We start from the raw sequence: 16,703 nt of genomic DNA on the forward strand, positions 1-16,703 counted from the left end.
ACCCTGTGGAGCCTGCTGATCCCCAGCACCGCAGCTCCAATATCACTTCCTCTATCAAACCTTCCAGGACTAAACCCCACCTGGAAACAGGCCTTCCTCCCTCTCCCCTGAACACTGAGCACACAGCTTGTCTGTCCCAGCCACTCTCTGTGGACCCAGGATGCCTGTGATGGACGACAAATAAACATCAGTCCAAAGCACCTATGGAGACATGTGCAGGATGCCACATTTCCTAAAGCACAAATCCACGTGAGCCCTGAGAAACGATGTCCGCACTGTTTCCAGGTACAAAAGGCAGCCCAAGATGCACATGATGTGCAGTGTTAGGGTTCCAACAGGCAACTGCTGCCTACCCCACACAAAGGCCCAAACTGACGTGATTCAGAACCCCCTTCTCACCCAGGTGCCTGCTCTTTGCAGGGCACGGCCTGGGCACTGCCAGCCCCAGGATTCCCCAGTACCAAGACCCATCCACCAACAAACTGGCAAACAAGACCGAGGCCTGAATTCTCTGTCTCCTGCTGATCCTGGGGCCCATCCTGGCCCAGCCTCCTCTCACTTGCTCAAAGGCACTGGCCCCTACCCTCACCCCAAAGCCAATTCTACTCTCTCTCTCTCTCTGCCAGTGACCATCTTAAAACACACTGGGACGCCTCCCCCGTCCTGCACCCTGCAGCAGCTGCCTCTGCTGCTCAGAGAAGAAGCCCCAACTCTTTCACTTCCCTCCTGACTTCTACTTCCCAGTCACTTTGAGAAAAAGCCCTCTCTTCTCCCAGGCTCTCTGCTGCCTAGGTGCCTTCCTGCTGCCTCTAAGCAAGGAAGGCCCTGCCCCACCCCTCAGACATGCAGCCACTTGCCAGCTGGCATGCACCAAAGCCCCGACCCACCCACACACAGGCCCCCATGTGCTGGACCAGCAGCAACTCACCTACCCGGCTCTCTACCCTGAGGGGCCTGGCGCCTCTGCTCCTAAACACAGAGCTGCTTTCATCCACCAAGCTTGGCACCACTGCCAGCCTGACTAGTCCAGGGCAGTCCCTCCTAGGTACCACGGGTCCCAATGTTCCCAGAACCAAGCCGGGTCCAGCTGCATTTTCTCGAGGCCCAACAAGAAGAAGCAGACAAACTAGGAAAGAAGGGAATTTATTACCGTAACCGGACACAGGAAGAAGGCCAGAAATAATTCCACAGACCAACTCGAAGTATCACAATTTCCTTGGTGTTTATATAGGTTGGGGTTATGGGCATATGTGCAGTACAGCAATCACCTAAGTCTATTAGTAACTAATTTGGTTTCAAGTAGAAGGTCAGAGACAAAAAAAATGCTTGCGAAGTCCGATTACAAGAGGCCCAGTAGCTTTAAGGCCTGCCTACTGTGCTACCGGAGTGATTATTTCCATCTTTACTCCTTTACAGCTTGGTCTGGAGAGCTGCCTTACACTCCCAATGAATCTATTCAAACGGCTGCCTCTCCTACCTTGACTTGTCTCAGACTGTGTTGACCCAGGACAAGTCCTGGCACTGGGAATATAAAACTGTTCCCATTATTTTGGCTTGCTCCAGCAAGGGAGAAGCTGCTGACCACGTTGCATTTCTAGCTTTGATGTCTGGACACCGATTTCCCTAGATTTAACTATTTGCTCAATGTTAAGGCATCGCTATGGAAATTTGTCTGTAACTGGGGTGCTATGCAGGCCTGTCTGTATGACTGTCAGGGAGAACTGTCCTGCCACACGAAGGACACTAGGGGGCTTTTCTTCGTGGCCCAAAGAAGCTGCAGGAAACCCACCCTAGTGGGACAAAGACCAATGGCAGGGTCAGTCCCCATAGCCAGGTGAGGGAAACAGGCTGGACGCGGGCCTCCTCCCCTTTGGCCTGACGTGTGACAGGGAAGCCAATGCAAGGAGCAGCAGCAGAGAGGGTCACCACAGTCCTGTCCTGTGGGTGGGCTTCCTTCCAGTGGGTGGGGAACGGGTACTCCCACCCCACTCCTCCTTAGCTTTATGACTTCATTTGCTGACGTCACCCAGAGACAATGCTGAGTGTTCTACCCAAGTCAAAGCCAAGCCCAGCCCAGCCCAGCCAGACGCCTCCCAGTATCGTAAATGAAGACAATGCCTGTTGGCCCACGTGGTGGGGGGATGTAGACGGCAGTGGCGCCAGCCGCTTCTGGCACCATGGACGATGCCACGGTCCTAAAGAAGAAGGGTTACATCATGGGCATCAATCTCGGCAAGGGTTCCTACGCAAAAGTCAAATCTGCCTACTCTGAGCGCCTCAAGTTCAATGTGGCTGTCAAGATCATTGACCGCAAGAAAACGCCCACCGACTTTGTGGAAAGGTTCCTTCCTCGGGAGATGGACATCCTGGCAACTGTCAACCACTGCTCCATCATCAAGACCTACGAGATCTTCGAGACCTCTGATGGGCGGATCTACATCATCATGGAGCTTGGCGTCCAGGGCGACCTCCTCGAATTCATCAAGTGCCGGGGGGCCCTGCAGGAGGATGTGGCGCGCAAGATGTTCCGACAGCTCTCCTCGGCCGTCAAGTACTGCCACGACCTGGATGTCGTCCACCGGGACCTCAAGTGCGAGAACCTTCTCCTCGACAAGGACTTCAACATCAAGCTGTCTGACTTTGGCTTCTCCAAGCGATGCCTGAGGGACGGCAATGGACGCATCATCCTCAGCAAGACCTTCTGTGGGTCGGCGGCGTATGCAGCCCCCGAGGTGCTGCAGGGCATCCCTTACCAGCCCAAGGTATATGACATCTGGAGCCTGGGCGTGATCCTCTACATCATGGTCTGCGGCTCCATGCCCTACGACGACTCCGACATCAGGAAGATGCTGCGTATCCAGAAGGAGCACCGTGTGGACTTCCCGCGCTCCAAGAACCTGACCTGCGAGTGCAAGGACCTCATCTACCACATGCTGCAGCCTGACGTCAGCCAGCGGCTCCACATCGACGAGATCCTCAGCCACTCATGGCTGCAGCCCTCCAAGCCCAAAGCCATGTCTTCTGCCTCCTTCAAGAGGGACGGGGAGGGCAAGTACCACGCTGAGTGCAAACTGGACACCAAGCCAGGCTCGAGGCCTGACCCCAAGCCCGACCATAAGCTTGGAGCCAAAAACCAGCACCGGCCGCTGGTGGTGCCCGAGAACGAGGACAGGATGGAGGACAGGCTGGCCCAGACTTCCAGGGCCAAAGACCATCACATCTCCGGAGCTGAGGTGGGGAAAGCGAGCACCTAGCATGGCAACAGCCCCATCATGTGTAGTGGGGGCGGGGGGGTGGGGGGGGCGTGACGCAGTCGGCCTTCACATAAACTAAGTAGGCAGGTAGGATCTGAAGAAGACACAGGTGCAAGTAAAATTCGTCAATTAAACCACTATTTTGATTACATTCCATTAGTTTTCATCCACTTAGTAGCAAAGATGCTCCTTACTGACCACCAAGTAAACCACAGGGTGTGTACAAGCATCGAGAGTGCCCAGTGAGGAGTGTTTTTCTCTGGGACTCGGCCAGCCGCCTCAGCTGATGCACAGTGGTCTCCAGCCTAGGAGCACAGGACAGGTGCTCAGGCGCAGGCAGATTCAGGTGTGGCCTGGCCTAGTTGGGGACGAGAGGGCCTCTGCCAGGGTCCACCCACCAGGCCCCCACTGTCTCTCTTTGACCTGGCTCTATCCCCATTGCCCCCAGGCTGGCCAGCTCCAGAGGTCTACAGCTCCCCCTGGCCTCCTGCAGTTCAGCCTGCTCTGACCTGCCCCCGCTCCCTCACAACCTCTCCCTCAGCATCCTCCTCTTCCTCCATTTCCCAGTCATTTGAGATTTCTGTCCTCAGCCCTCACGTTGCCTGCCCTGCCCTCCAGGGGCAGCCCCAGCTAAGACCTCACCTCCCCTGTGCCCTCCCCGCCCAGTGGCCCTGTAAGCTGCTCAGCAGCCCTTGATGATGGTGCACTGGCTAGTCTTTCGTGCTTTCTGCTGGGTCACCCGCTGCTGCCGAAGCATGCAGCCCATTCGCCAGCCAAGTGCTGGAGGTGGTTAGCACCTAGACAGGGCTCCTCCCCACTCCCTAGGGACTCCCTTGAGATAAAAGCCACCCTTTCCTATGGGGTAAAGCACCAAAGGCCCCACCTTCCCCACTCATGAACAGTCCCAGCCTGATCTGTCCAGCACCCCTACGTCTACCTGCAGGTCCCAGGGCACATCTATTGCTCAGTTACCCCAGGAACTTGCAGGAACTCACTGTCGAGGAGCATAGGTTAGCAGTGGGCCCAGGAAGGTGGCAGAGTCAGGCTCTGTGCTGGCCTCCAGAGAACTTCAGCACTTAGGGAATGAGTGAGGGGACCAGAGAAGATCGCCTAGCACAGGCTGGGCACACTCAAAGCAGGAAGGACCCCGGTGTGAGTAGAGGCCAAGCGTGTCCCTGAGCAGCGACACCCCCACCCCGAGGGCACAATCTGTGACCTCCACACCTTGTCACTCCCACCAATAGGAGCCAGGCCTCTCTATCTCCACAGGAAGCAGGCTCAGTCCCCGCTTCAGTGACCAACTTAAAACACAAGGCCACCAGGCTCCTAAGGGTCTGGCACACACATCCGCTGCCCATGGCCAAGTGCTTCCACAGTGCACAGAGCATGTGCCAGGTCTGCATGGAGCCTGGGGCCCATGTTACTATTACCTGGGTGTTCCTATTGGTGGGAGTGACAAGGTGAGGCCAAAGCCAGCAGCATAAGATGGGCAGTGCCTGTAACAGAGGGCTGAGCAGAAAGGCAGGAAGATGAGACAGTCCCACCTCATCTGAGCTGGAAGCCAGGTGCTAGGAGAAGGTGATGGCTGAGGTCACCTGATATGCACTCCCAAACAGTCCTATAACCAGTGCACCTCACAGCAGGCAAGCCCAGCTTGGAGGCTGCAGACCTGGGCCCAGAGCCGCAGGTGAACCTGAGCGGTATAACTTCCAAGGGCTCCATCTCTCCTTCATATTATCCCCAGAGGAGCAGAAAGCACTAGAGGATGTGTGTGACCTCAGCTCAGAATTTAGGTTCCAGGTGCTGCAGAAAGCAATGCCAGAGTCACCCAGAGCTCCCACAGCCACCCCACCTGCAGCTTCCTTGCCTGGGGGGCCCCCTTGCTTCAAGCCCTGCAGTCCCGAGACGTGATGCAGGCCCCAGGGCAACCCTGAGGCTTGTGTGGAGAGCAGGACGGAGAGGAGATCCCACCAGACTGTACCAGGCGTTCTTTAATGACAGTTCAAGGGGCCGATTAAGTAGCAAACAGCTTGGAAAGGCCCTGGGGTGTGTGCCCTGTGCCAGCCTGGTTCCAGTACAGTCCCCTTCTCCAGTGGCTCCTGGCAGGGTCAACAGCTTCTGGCCCAGGCCTGGGTCCTGAGAAGGCTGGAGTCCTCTGCTGGGTGGACAGCTGCCCTGCAGATTCCATGAAGTGTCCATGGGCCCAGCTCCAGGCCTGGCTCTAAAAGAAGTCTGAGGCTTTGCGTCGGGCAGGGAGCTGCAGCAGGTTGTCCGTGATGGAGGCCGGGTCCTGCGTGAGGGGGGTGCGTGTGGCAGAGCCAGGTGCTGGTGTGCTTGTGGGGGTCTGCAGCCCACTGGCCGGGGTCTTGAGGTGGGTGGAGCGTGCTGGGGATGGTGTGTAGCTGGCCCGTAGGGCCCGGTCTGTGTACTTGCTGGCTGTCCTGCTCACAAGGCGCTGTAGGGCTGGGGACATGGCTGGGCTCAGGCCTTTGGGGGTGAGGCTGGGGTGGAGGGATGGGCGAGAGAGGCAGGGTTAGATGGGCAGAGAGCTGCCGACAGTAGGGCCTCCCTCAGCTCCCAGGAAGAGCCTGGGCAGAGACACAGCCACTCTGAGCTGAGGAGGACGGCACTGCCTGGCATGGTGCAAGTACCAGGGAGCCCCAAGGTCAAACGGCAGCGCTCAGGTCAAATCTGAGGTCAAACAGCATGCTGCCCTAGCTGTGGGGGCTGGGGTAGACCCACAGACCTCTGGGAGTTGGAGTCCCCACCCCTCTCCACGGGGAACGATGACTCTCTCCACAGGGCTGATGGAAGCTCCCACCAGGACCACACACCAAAAGGTGCCTCTTAGGGACGGGCCAAAGAGGATGTGGAGGAAAGAGAAGATGGAGGGGCCCTCGTCCTGTCCATGTGTGGCCAAGCTCTGGGTAAGAGGAGCTGCCACAGCACCCACTGAAGAACCCCGTGGATCTGCCCTGGACTCTGCCGCATGGGCCACGCCTCCACACGGTCAGGGCAAGGGCTGAATAGGAGCAGGCCAGGGCCACTCTCCCACTTCCCCAGCGGCCAGGAGGCCCCTCACCTGGCCAGGTTCTCCGTCACTCTCCGCAAAGCTTCCTGCTTCTTGGCCCGGTTCTTGGCAGCAGCCTCATTGGCCATCTTCAGCCCCAGCCGTTCCCGGCGGCCTGGCTCCAGGATCTACAAGGGATCAGACGTGGGTAGCTGTGCCAGGCCTGCCACATGGCAGTCCCTCATACAGAGAGCCACTGTTGTGGGCGCCAACCTCTCCCTGTGGCCTACACAATCCCCACAACCCACCATGACTTCCCTCTAAAAGCCCCTGGAAAGCCCCCAACCCCACCTGCCCTCTCCAGGGGCCAGCACTCCTCACCTATCTTCATGTTCCTCCCAAAGCCATGACCTCTGACAATCTCTCAGGAAAAAGAGTGTATGTTTTAGTGTTTCCCTGATTCTAAGAATGAACATCTCTGTCTTTATTGGCCCTGTCTATTTCGGGTGCAGATTCCCTGTGTGTCTGTGGCCTAGTTTGCTCTCAAGGGATTGATTTTCCCTTTCTGCTGCTGTCACTCAGAAGACCCTCACCTGTGTCAAGTCAACTGCGCTACGCCGTGCACATGTGTTTTTAGTTATTTGCGTTAGTTTCATTTATAATATTTTCTGCTGTATTTGTCATCTTTGTGATTTCTTCCTTTTCCTTTTATGTTTAGAAGGTTCTCCCTAACTTAAGATTAGACTACAGGCTGGGAGTGGTGGCTCACACCTGTAACCCCAACACTCTGGGAGGTCAAGGTGGGAGGATCACTTGAACTCAGGAGTTGGAGACCAGCCTGGGCAACATAACAAGACCTCATTTCTATACAAAAATTTTTAAAAATTAGCTGGGTGTGCTGGTGTGTGCTGTTAATCCCAGCTACTCAAGAGGCTGAGGCTGGAGGGTCACTTGAGCCCAGTGAGCTATAATTGCACCACAGCTCTCCAGCCTGGGCAACAGAGTGAAACTCTGTTAAAAAAAAAAAAAAAAAAAAAAAAAAAAGGAAGAAGAAGAAGCCAGGTGCGGTGGCTTATGCCTGTAATCCCAGCACTTTAGGAGGCCAAGGCAGGCGGATCACGAGGTCAGGAGTTTGAGACCAGCCTGACCAACATGGTGAAACCCTGCCTCTACTAAAAATACAAAAATTAGCCAGGTGCAGTGGCACATGCCTGCTGTCCCAGCTACTCAGGAGACTGAGGCACGAGAATCACTTGAACCCAGGAGGTGGAGGTTGGAGTGAGCCAAGATTGTGCCACTGCCCTCCAGCCTGGGTGACAGAGTGAGACTCCATCTCAAAAAAGTAATAATAATAATAATACTTAATAAATAAAATTTTAAAAATCAAACTAAATATTTGCCATTATTTCGTGGTTATTTTATGGTTATTGTTTTTACAGGTAACCTTTTCACTTTTCCAGAATACATGCTGCTACGCATCCGAAGGACTCAGTGTGCTTCATTTCTACATACTCTGCTATTCAGTGCAGTTTGACTCGCCGTCTTTCTCAGCCCCTAAGTTCTGACCTGACTCAGCATCCTTCATTTCTACATACTCTCCTATTCAGTGCAGTTTGACTCGCCGTCTTTCTCAGCCCCTAAGTTCTGACCTGACTCAGAGTCCTTCATTTCTACATACTCTCCTATTCAGTGCAGTTTGACTCGCCGTCTTTCTCAGCCCCTAAGTTCTGACCTGACTCAGAGTCCTTCATTTCTACATACTCTCCTATTCAGTGCAGTTTGACTCGCCGTCTTTCTCAGCCCCTAAGTTCTGACCTGACTCAGAGTCCTTCATTTCTACATACTCTGCTATTCAGTGCAGTTTGACTCGCCGTCTTTCTCAGCCCCTAAGTTCTGACCTGACTCAGCGTCCTTCATTTCTACATACTCTCCTATTCAGTGCAGTTTGACTCGCCGTCTTTCTCAGCCCCTAAGTTCTGACCTGACTCAGAGTCCTTCATTTCTACATACTCTCCTATTCAGTGCAATTTGACTCGCCGTCTTTCTCAGCCCCTAAGTTCTGACCTGACTCAGAGTCCTTCATTTCTACATACTCTGCTATTCAGTGCAGTTTGACTCGCCATCTTTCTCAGCCCCTAAGTTCTGACCTGGATCACGGTTTGTTTCAGAACTTTTTTTCTGTCAGCCTGGAGGCTCAAGAAGCAGCAGCAGGTAGCACCTCGAAAGCACCATGGCCCTTGCCTTGTGCCCACATCTGACAGCACAGCATCCTCTTCGTTATCCCTCCTGCACGTCTGCCTTGGTTATGCTTGCATCCCAGACAGAGTTTAGAACCAAGGTAACCCAAACCTCTGCCCATGTTTTGTCTGCACGTGGGCTACCTCCACTGAGTACTCTGGGGAAAGCCCCGCAGTGGTACAGGGAGGCCTGTTGCATCTGACCCAGCCCACAAAGAGCCTCCCCTGGTCTGTGCCGAGCCTCACACACTCCACCCTGACCACTCCTACAACACCAGGCTTGAGCTGTGCAATCCAGTGTGCCCCAATCGTGTTCTGTAACCAGGGGCTTGCTGTGCAAGCACACAGCCACATCCCATGGCCCTCAGGCCTGCAGAGCTCCTGACGTGACTGTGACCATCCTGCCTCATTCATGAACAGTACCTGGCCTCTAGGATTCAGAAGACCCAAGCCACTCTCTACCTTGGTGTCTCAGCCCCTATACCCCGAAATCCCTCTGTAACAGGCCCACCTACCCACCCACACCTGCCTTCAGCACCCTGGCATTCAGAAAAGTCAGCACTCTGCCTGTCAGCGGCTGGGGGTCAATCCCAGTGCTCAATCCTGGGCCACAGGCACTCAGGGCTCCAGAGGCATCCACACCGAGTTACACACTGTTCCCCCATCGCCACAACCCACCTTGAAAGCTGGGCCTGGTGTCCTATCCACGTAGGGGGTTTCCGAACCTTCAACTCTCAAGGGTGTGTTCTCAACCTCCCCCCAGGTCATCATCGGGGACTCATTCACACCTGCAGACAAAGAGCCCAAAACCACTTCAGGACAGAGGACTCAGCTAGGGTCCCCACCGCCCTCCCCTTCAGTCACATCCAGTTCACCAAATGTGCATCCCAGCTAATAAGAAGGCAGGCAGCTAGCCCTCTCTCCTTCCCCTGGACTCTGGAACCCTGGCACCTCCATCCTCCAAAAGGGAAATGCCAAGGTCCCAGTGGGCCCGAGGAGGGCTCAGGGCCCTACAGCCACATGCTTAGCCTATAAGCCTCTGGGAGGTCTCCCCCAATCACTCAGGAGGAGACACTCAGGCCTTCTAGGGCTCCCAAACCTCCTAGAACCCCGTGCAAACCGGCAGTGCCTTCACATGCCCTGACCTGTGACACAGTACCAGTACCCAAGAGCACAGAGGCCAGACTGCAGGAGGGGTACCCACACATGCCACGGGACCACCTGAGTCTCACCTGCCCCCTGAGGTGCCAAGCCTCCCTCCCTGCAGTGCTAGGCAGACTTAGACTCCTAAGCACTGTGCACACACCCCCGCCTGTTGACATCACAGTGAGGACAAGGACAGGACACATCACCCCAGGATGTCTCAGGTCAGGTATAGCCCGCCTACGGCCCTGAGTAGCCTGGACACCTGGCCTCTAGGGCCTTGTACAGACAGGAGACGAGGTCCCTGAGTTACACAGGTGTGGGGCAGGCCAGGTTGAGGCCAGGAGTAGCCAGGGCCGACTGAGAAGCCCACCTCCCCCAGGGAGTCAGCAGTAGGCCCACTTGCCAGTGTGTACTTTTCCTCACCAGGGGCAGGAGAAGGAGTGGCAACAAATCCAAATCCACCCACTCGGGGGGACTCCTGGGGGATCAGCTCCTTGCCATCAGGGCCCACCTTGCCCTGTTTGTGCTGGAACAAGCAGAGAGGCTGGCATTAGGGGGACCACAGCCCACTTGACAGCTGGCTGGTGGGCAAACATGAAAGAACATGCTGGAAATACTTCCTCCCATCAGGGCAAGGCTGGGGCTCTGGGCTGGCAGCCTCCTTGAAGAAAGAAAGGGAGGGCCCCTGCCCCAACCCCTAAAAGACCTTGAGGGCCTGTCAAAATGGGCACCCAAGTGAGAGAAGCCCCCTCCTCCCATCCAGGGAGGTGACAGGGCCTCAGCTCGAGCTGTACCTATCCCGGCGACTCCAGAGGATGCTGACTCCAGGCCGCTGCTGGGGGCAATGCTGATGACAGAACTTATGCTCTAGCCTCTTCCTGCCTTCCCCACTTCAATCCCGTGACCGCCAGTCACTGTCAGAGTATCCACTAGTCTTGCTCCCAGACTCAGAAAGCCTCTGCTGTCTGCCAACCCAGGGGCTGTCCCACCTCAGCCACCCACTGGGGCCGGGATCCCTCTGCTGCTCGCTGGCTTCCCTGCTTGGTGGGTGGGCGTGCAGCTGCCAGCCTGGGCTCACACCCAACAGCCTCTTCTCTCTCATGCCCCTGCCATCAAGGGAGCTGGCACAGATCTGGACCTATAGAATGTGTGTGACCAACACAGTGTTCAATAGAAGCCCACAGGGACTGAGGAAAAGACTCGGGACCCCGGCTGCACAGGGCCCCAGATGGTTCCACTCACTGAGCTCCTCCAAGCTCTAGGAGATGGGAGAGATTTGCCTGCCCCCAGGCAGCCCTGCTGACCCACCCGCTCACCTGGGCATTGAGGGCGGCCGCCTGCTGGAGCTGGCACCTGCTCAGGGCTTGGCTGAAGGGGTCCCTAAGGAAGCGTGTATTCTTATGCACCACCTGCCGGGGCTTCTTAAATAGCTGCTCCTCATCAGGGACACCTGGCAGACGAAGCAAAGGTAGCAGCAGGTGTCAGAAGGGCAGAGCCTGAGGAGCAAGAGGAGCTCACTTCTCAGCCAGTCACTCCCAGATGAACAGAAGCATTGAGCCAAGCACAGGCCCTGGTGCCGCCAGATAGGGCCTCACTCACTGCTGACTTCACACAGACCTGTCCACCCTGAGACAGGCCAGTACCCCTCGGAGGCCCAGACTGCAAGGGGGCACGGACATACACACCTGGAAGGCTGTTCCAAACACAGAGCCAGACACATGCAGCTCTACCCGACACCTCCCCATCTGGCTGCCGGGCCTGCCCACGTACCCTCTGGATAGTACATGAGGGAATTCTTGGCCTTGTACTTCCAGGTCTCCACACCGGCCTGGCTGCTCTTAATGGCCTGGCGCTCTGCTGACGGGAGTTCGAGATTATCTTTCTGCCTCTTTAATCACATAAGGAAAAGTGATGGTCAGAGATGCCCCTGGGCATTGTGCCCATGGCCCTGGGGATCCCCCCACCACCACAGAGGGTGCTTATGCCTATGTGACATCCCAGGTCCCAGAGACACCTTCTCGAACTCCTCCTCAGCCTGGTAGAGCCAAGCGTGGCGTGCCTTGCTCCTCTCCTTGGCCACCTCCATGATCTCCTGGAAGGAGGCATTGTCCTCACTCGTGTAGTGGCTCAGGAAGACATCCAGGCTGGGCAGTGGTTCCTTCTCCTCCTCCTCTCCAGCCTCTCCTCCTTAAGGGTTGCAAGATGGGAAACACAGCACCATATATAACGTTAAGTATCCTTTGTAATCAGGAAAGAGGAGGACACCCAGGCCCAGGAACCACAGCCCCCAACATGCAGGGCTGGAATCCTCTCCCCCAGTCCTGGCTTCTGCCCATGAGAGCCCACACTCCCAAGGACTCCTCATGGGGGCAGAATCCCCCCACCCCGACTGCCCGGAGAGCAGGACCAGCTCCACTCATTGCTGGATGCCAAGGGAATTATGTGGTCTGATTCAGACTAGAGGGAGTAACACAGGTGTTAGAGCAAGAGCTCATGAACACAGGCAGGCTCCTCCCCCACCAGAATGGTGCCAGGCCTGTGGGATGGACTTCCAAATCCCCTGGGGCTCTCCCTCACTTAGGGTTTCTTACCTTAACCACTCCTTCCCTTCCAACAGGTATCGTTGGAAGGGAAGGAGTGGTTAAGGTAAGAAACCCTAGGGAGATCATCCTGATCTGAGAGCCAGCCCTAATTCCAGGGACCTTCTATGACCCAGTGCTCTGGATGGGGCCTCACAGGTGCTAAGCCCAACCCCAAACACCCCTACAGCAACCCTGCCACCATGGAGAGTGACGCCCCCACTGAGGTGGTGCCCTGGTGCTGCAAACTTCAGTGGGGCCACCTTTGCTTTCAAGTCTAGTGACAGTCCTGACCACCTGCCACACGTGAGGCTGTGCACAAAGCTCAGTGGCTACAAGTTCAAGATCCATGATTCCCAGGATGAGGACAGGGGCCAGAGAGATGAGGACTGAAACCCTCTTCCACCCCTGACCATCTCTGAGACCTGCAGAAGTAACTGCCTTTCTGAGTCTCAGTTTCCTCACCTATAAATGTGATGATGGTTTCTGCCACTTAGGTTCTGGAAAGGATTCCTACATTTACTGGCATGTAACGTGTATAGGTACTGAAAGTCTGCAAACTGGCTAGGCAGGACAGCTTATGCTTATAATCCTAGCACTTTGGGAGGCCAAGGTGGGAGCATCATTTGAGCTCAGGAGTTTGAGACCAGCCTGGCCAACATAATGAAACTCTATAAAAACTAAAAATAAAAAAAAAAAGAAAGAAACTATAAAAAGTAAAAAAAAAAAAAAAATCAAGCTTTAAAAGCAACAAGGACTGTGTTAATGGCCAATCTTTTTTGTAAAGCAAAAAATACCACATTTGTGCAAACATACAACACATGTGTGCTACTCCAGCATACTGGGCTCTAGAAACTGAGAGGAAAGAACGTGTGCATTGACAGACTCTGCCGCTGAAAAGACTGACTGACCATGCCGAAGTCCCATGGCAGAACACACATTCAACAGGATTTGGAGTGCCCTTTCCTAAATGGACTCGCCCATCAAGTCACAATGTTACCATACAGACCTGTGTGTCCCAGCAAACATGCTGAAGGTGACAACTGTTTCATCTGTTCCACGTTTATCTGTCCCACAACACCACGTGTGCTGTTCCCAACACACAGCATACAGATGAAAGCAAGACAAAGTTTCTGGAAGGGACGCCAATTAGGGAAAGAGAACCATAAACAGAAATGCCTTTAAAAAGTTATGTCTGGGCTGGGCACAGTGGCTCATGCCTGTAATCCCAGGACTTTGGGAGCCTGAGGCGGGTGGATCACAAGGTCAAGAGATCGAGACCATCCTGGTCAACATGGTGAAACCCCGTCTCTACTAAAAATACAAAAAATTAGCTGGGCATGGTGGCACGTGCCTGTAATCCCAGCTACTCAGGAGGCTGAGGCAGGAGAATTGCCTGATCCCAGGAGGCGGAGGTTGCGGTGAGCCGAGATCGCGCCATTGCACTCCAGCCTGGGTAACAAGAGCGAAACTCCGTCTCAAAAAAAAAAAGTTATGTCTGGCCGCGGGCAGTGGCTCACGCTTATAATCCCAGCACTTTGGGAGGCCGAGGCAGGTGGATCACGAGCTCAAGAGATCGAGAACATCCTGGTCAACAAGGTGAAACCCCATCTCTACTAAAAATACAAAATTTAGCTGGGTATGGTGGTGCATGCCTGTAATCCCAGCTACTTGGGAGGCTGAGGCAGGAGAATTGCTTGAACCCAGGAGGCAAAGGTTGCGGTGAGCCGAGATCACACCATTGCACTCCAGCCTGGGTAACAAGAGCGAAACTCCGTCTCAAAAACAAAAAACAACAAACAAACAAACAAAAAAGTTATGTCTTAGCGGGACATGGTGGCTCATGCCTGTAATCCCAGTACTTTGGGAGGGCAAGGCAGACGGATCATCTGAGGTCAGGAGTCCAAGACTAGCCTAGCCAACATGACAAAACACCGTCTCTACTAAAAATACAAAAATTAGCTGGGTGTGGTGGCACGTGCCTGTAATCCCAGCTACGGGGGAGACTGAGGCAGGAAGAATTGCTTGAACATGGGAGGTGGAAGTTGCAGTGAGTTGGGATCGTGCCACTGCACTCCAACCTGGGTGACAGGGCAAGACTCTCTGTCAAAAAATAAAAAATAAAGGATAAGATAAAATGTTACATCTTGTGGTGGAAAACCAAAGCCAGGCCGGAAGCCACAGAGCACCAGGAGTGTTGTGACTTTACAATGGCAGGTCAAGAAAGGTTTCTCTGAATAGGTAACATCTATGAGGAGATCTACAGGAAGAAAAGCAGGGAGCTATGCAGTGATCTGGGGAAGTGCCCAACATGAAGGAAACAAATGGAGAGGCCCTGAGGCATCTTCCAGATAGTGACAAAAGGGGCCTTCCAACATCCATGAAGCCCACAGGGCAGGGGCTGGAACACAGCAGAGAAGCCACCAAGAGCTGGTGAGAGTCCCATTTCCCAGAAGTGAGCCATGTGTGGGAGCTGCACCCAGATATTCTACCTCTTACACCAATGTCCTTTGACTTCAAAGGATGCTATTAGGGACCGCCCCTCAGAGACAAGATATGACCTGCAGCCCTCTGGACCATCCCCTCAGGGCCTGACAGGAAAAGATTTCCAGGCCATGTGACTGAAAGAGGGCACCCTCACTCACCATCCTCCAGGCCTCGGCCCCGGGACCTGGGCTTGATGCCCACTACTCCAGTACCTGCATGCACCTCAGGGGTTTCAAACGTGGCTGGAGTCACATCTAGGGGAAGAGGGGGGTTAAGAATCAGAGCGAGCCTGAGGCAATAGTTCAGCAGGCTTTCCCCTCTCTGCCACCCACAGGGTCCTCATACAGGGTGGTGGGGGCTCCCGGGACATCTTGCCCAAGGCAGAGCCAAATTTGATGGCAATCTGGCGCATCCGTTCCAAGTCTCCATTCTCCTCGGCTTCCAGGTACTCCTTCTGTGCCTGCAGCTTCTCCACATCAGGAAAGAAATCCCTTTGGATGACTGTCTGGAGGCCCTGCCAGGAGAGATCAGGATGAAAATCAGAGCTGCTGTCTGGGCGCTCCTGCCTCACAGTCCACTCCTGTACATGCTAAGGCCCTTACTGAACCTCCTTCAAATTGTGTTTTCCCAGTGACTGGGGCTGGCTTGAGGAAGCTTGCGGGTACTTTCTAGCAAGGCTGCACATCCCACATGCTAGCCATGCTACAACCTCTAACATTATACTAAACACTCCTCTCATGTCTGTGAAACCCTTCTGTCTCGCCCTTGCTAACTGGTCATTCTCATTCTCCATTAATGGCTCCCCACCAGCCAGACCAATGTGGATGCTGTCACTTTCATTCCACACATGACTTTCTATTTCCAATTTAAACCTTTTTTCCTGGCAGGGCATTATGGCTCATGCCTGTAATCCCAGCACTTTGAGAGGTCAAGAAGTTAGGAGTTGGAGACCAGCCTGGCCAACATGGTGAAACCGCGCCTCTACTAAAAACACAAAAAAGTAGCCGGGTGTGGTGGAGGGTGCCTGTAGTCGCAGCTACTTGGCAGGCTGAGGCAGGAGAATGGCTTGAACCCATGAGGCGGGGGTTGGTTGCAGTGAGTCAAGATCTCGCCACTGCACCTCACCCTGGGCGACAAAGCGAGACTGTCTCAAAAAATAAAATAAAATAAAAATAAACCTTTTTCCTAACTTCAGCCAGTCACTACCAACGGTTGAGATTCTCAAGTCTGCACCTCCCTGCAGACCTTGCTCCTGAGCTGCATATCTGGGCATCCAGTCGCCCGTTAAAACCACCCATCTGCATATCCCAAAACGTGTCCCGAATTAAACAGGCCTAACACCAAACTGATTTCCGCCAATCCCCATGTCAGCTTCTCCTTCTGTGTGCTTGTGGTGGACCAACACCTACTTCAAGGGGCGACGGAAGTCCACTCACTCGAGATGCTGTCACAACTGCAGTCTCTTTCGAGGAACCCCAGCGTTCATACGTGCTGCCACCGCCTTTAGAAAGCCCTCTTTGCCACCACCCTTCCAGTATGTCAAACTCCTACTCCCACTTTTTAACAGAAAACCTTATTTCCCTGACCCCCATCTCACACAGAGAGCCTCTCCCTCTTTTTCCTGACAACACTGCTACAGGCCTCCTCCACCAAAGACGTCTTCCTCTTCTCTGTTTACTTGGCTCGTGGGACCGTCCGTCCCCCAAAGACAGGGACTCCGGCTGCTCCACTCCCATAAGGAGATGGAGTGTCAATATCCGAGAGAGGGAAACCGAAGGGAGCGGAAAGCAGGGGAGGGGCCCAGAAATCGCCCGGGTCCGCACCGAGGTCGTACCTCGATATACTCTTCCTCGTCCAGGACCCTCTGCTTGCTCGTCGCAGCCCCAGCCTCTCCAGCCTCGCGCTTCCTCGGGGGTCTGGACGCGGCGGGGAGCAACAAGGACGAAGCTGATGCGCCGGGTGTCTCCATCACTATCCCAGGAAAAAGCTC

At 54.7% G+C, this 16,703-nt stretch overlaps 2 protein-coding genes across 3 annotated transcripts; one reads left to right on the forward strand and one right to left on the reverse strand.

The window, feature by feature from the left end:
* Positions 1-1,127: 1,127 nt before the first annotated feature.
* ESS2 (ess-2 spliceosome associated protein) lies at positions 1,128-16,703 on the reverse strand. Its single transcript, XM_009006546.5, has 10 exons — positions 16,548-16,703; positions 15,059-15,227; positions 14,872-14,967; positions 11,662-11,834; positions 11,418-11,535; positions 10,964-11,097; positions 10,071-10,173; positions 9,180-9,289; positions 6,337-6,452; positions 1,128-5,755 (listed from the first exon to the last, which is right to left on the reverse strand). The coding sequence occupies exons 1-10, from the start codon at positions 16,680-16,682 to the stop codon at positions 5,476-5,478; spliced, it is 1,434 nt and encodes a 477-aa protein (XP_009004794.2). The 5' UTR covers positions 16,683-16,703; the 3' UTR covers positions 1,128-5,475.
* TSSK2 (testis specific serine kinase 2) lies at positions 2,085-6,174 on the forward strand. 2 transcript variants are annotated; one of them, XM_035270533.3, is made up of 2 exons: positions 2,085-3,233; positions 6,057-6,174. In XM_035270533.3, the coding sequence occupies exons 1-2, from the start codon at positions 2,178-2,180 to the stop codon at positions 6,060-6,062; spliced, it is 1,062 nt and encodes a 353-aa protein (XP_035126424.1). In that variant the 5' UTR covers positions 2,085-2,177; the 3' UTR covers positions 6,063-6,174. The 2 variants fall into 2 exon arrangements, with proteins under 2 accessions (XP_035126424.1, XP_078197818.1); XM_078341692.1 differs by lacking the exon at positions 6,057-6,174 and having other exon boundaries at positions 2,085-5,193.

The sequence above is a fragment of the Callithrix jacchus genome, chromosome 1 (genome assembly GCF_049354715.1).
Source record: "Callithrix jacchus isolate 240 chromosome 1, calJac240_pri, whole genome shotgun sequence".
Taxonomy (NCBI): Eukaryota; Metazoa; Chordata; class Mammalia; order Primates; family Cebidae; genus Callithrix; species Callithrix jacchus.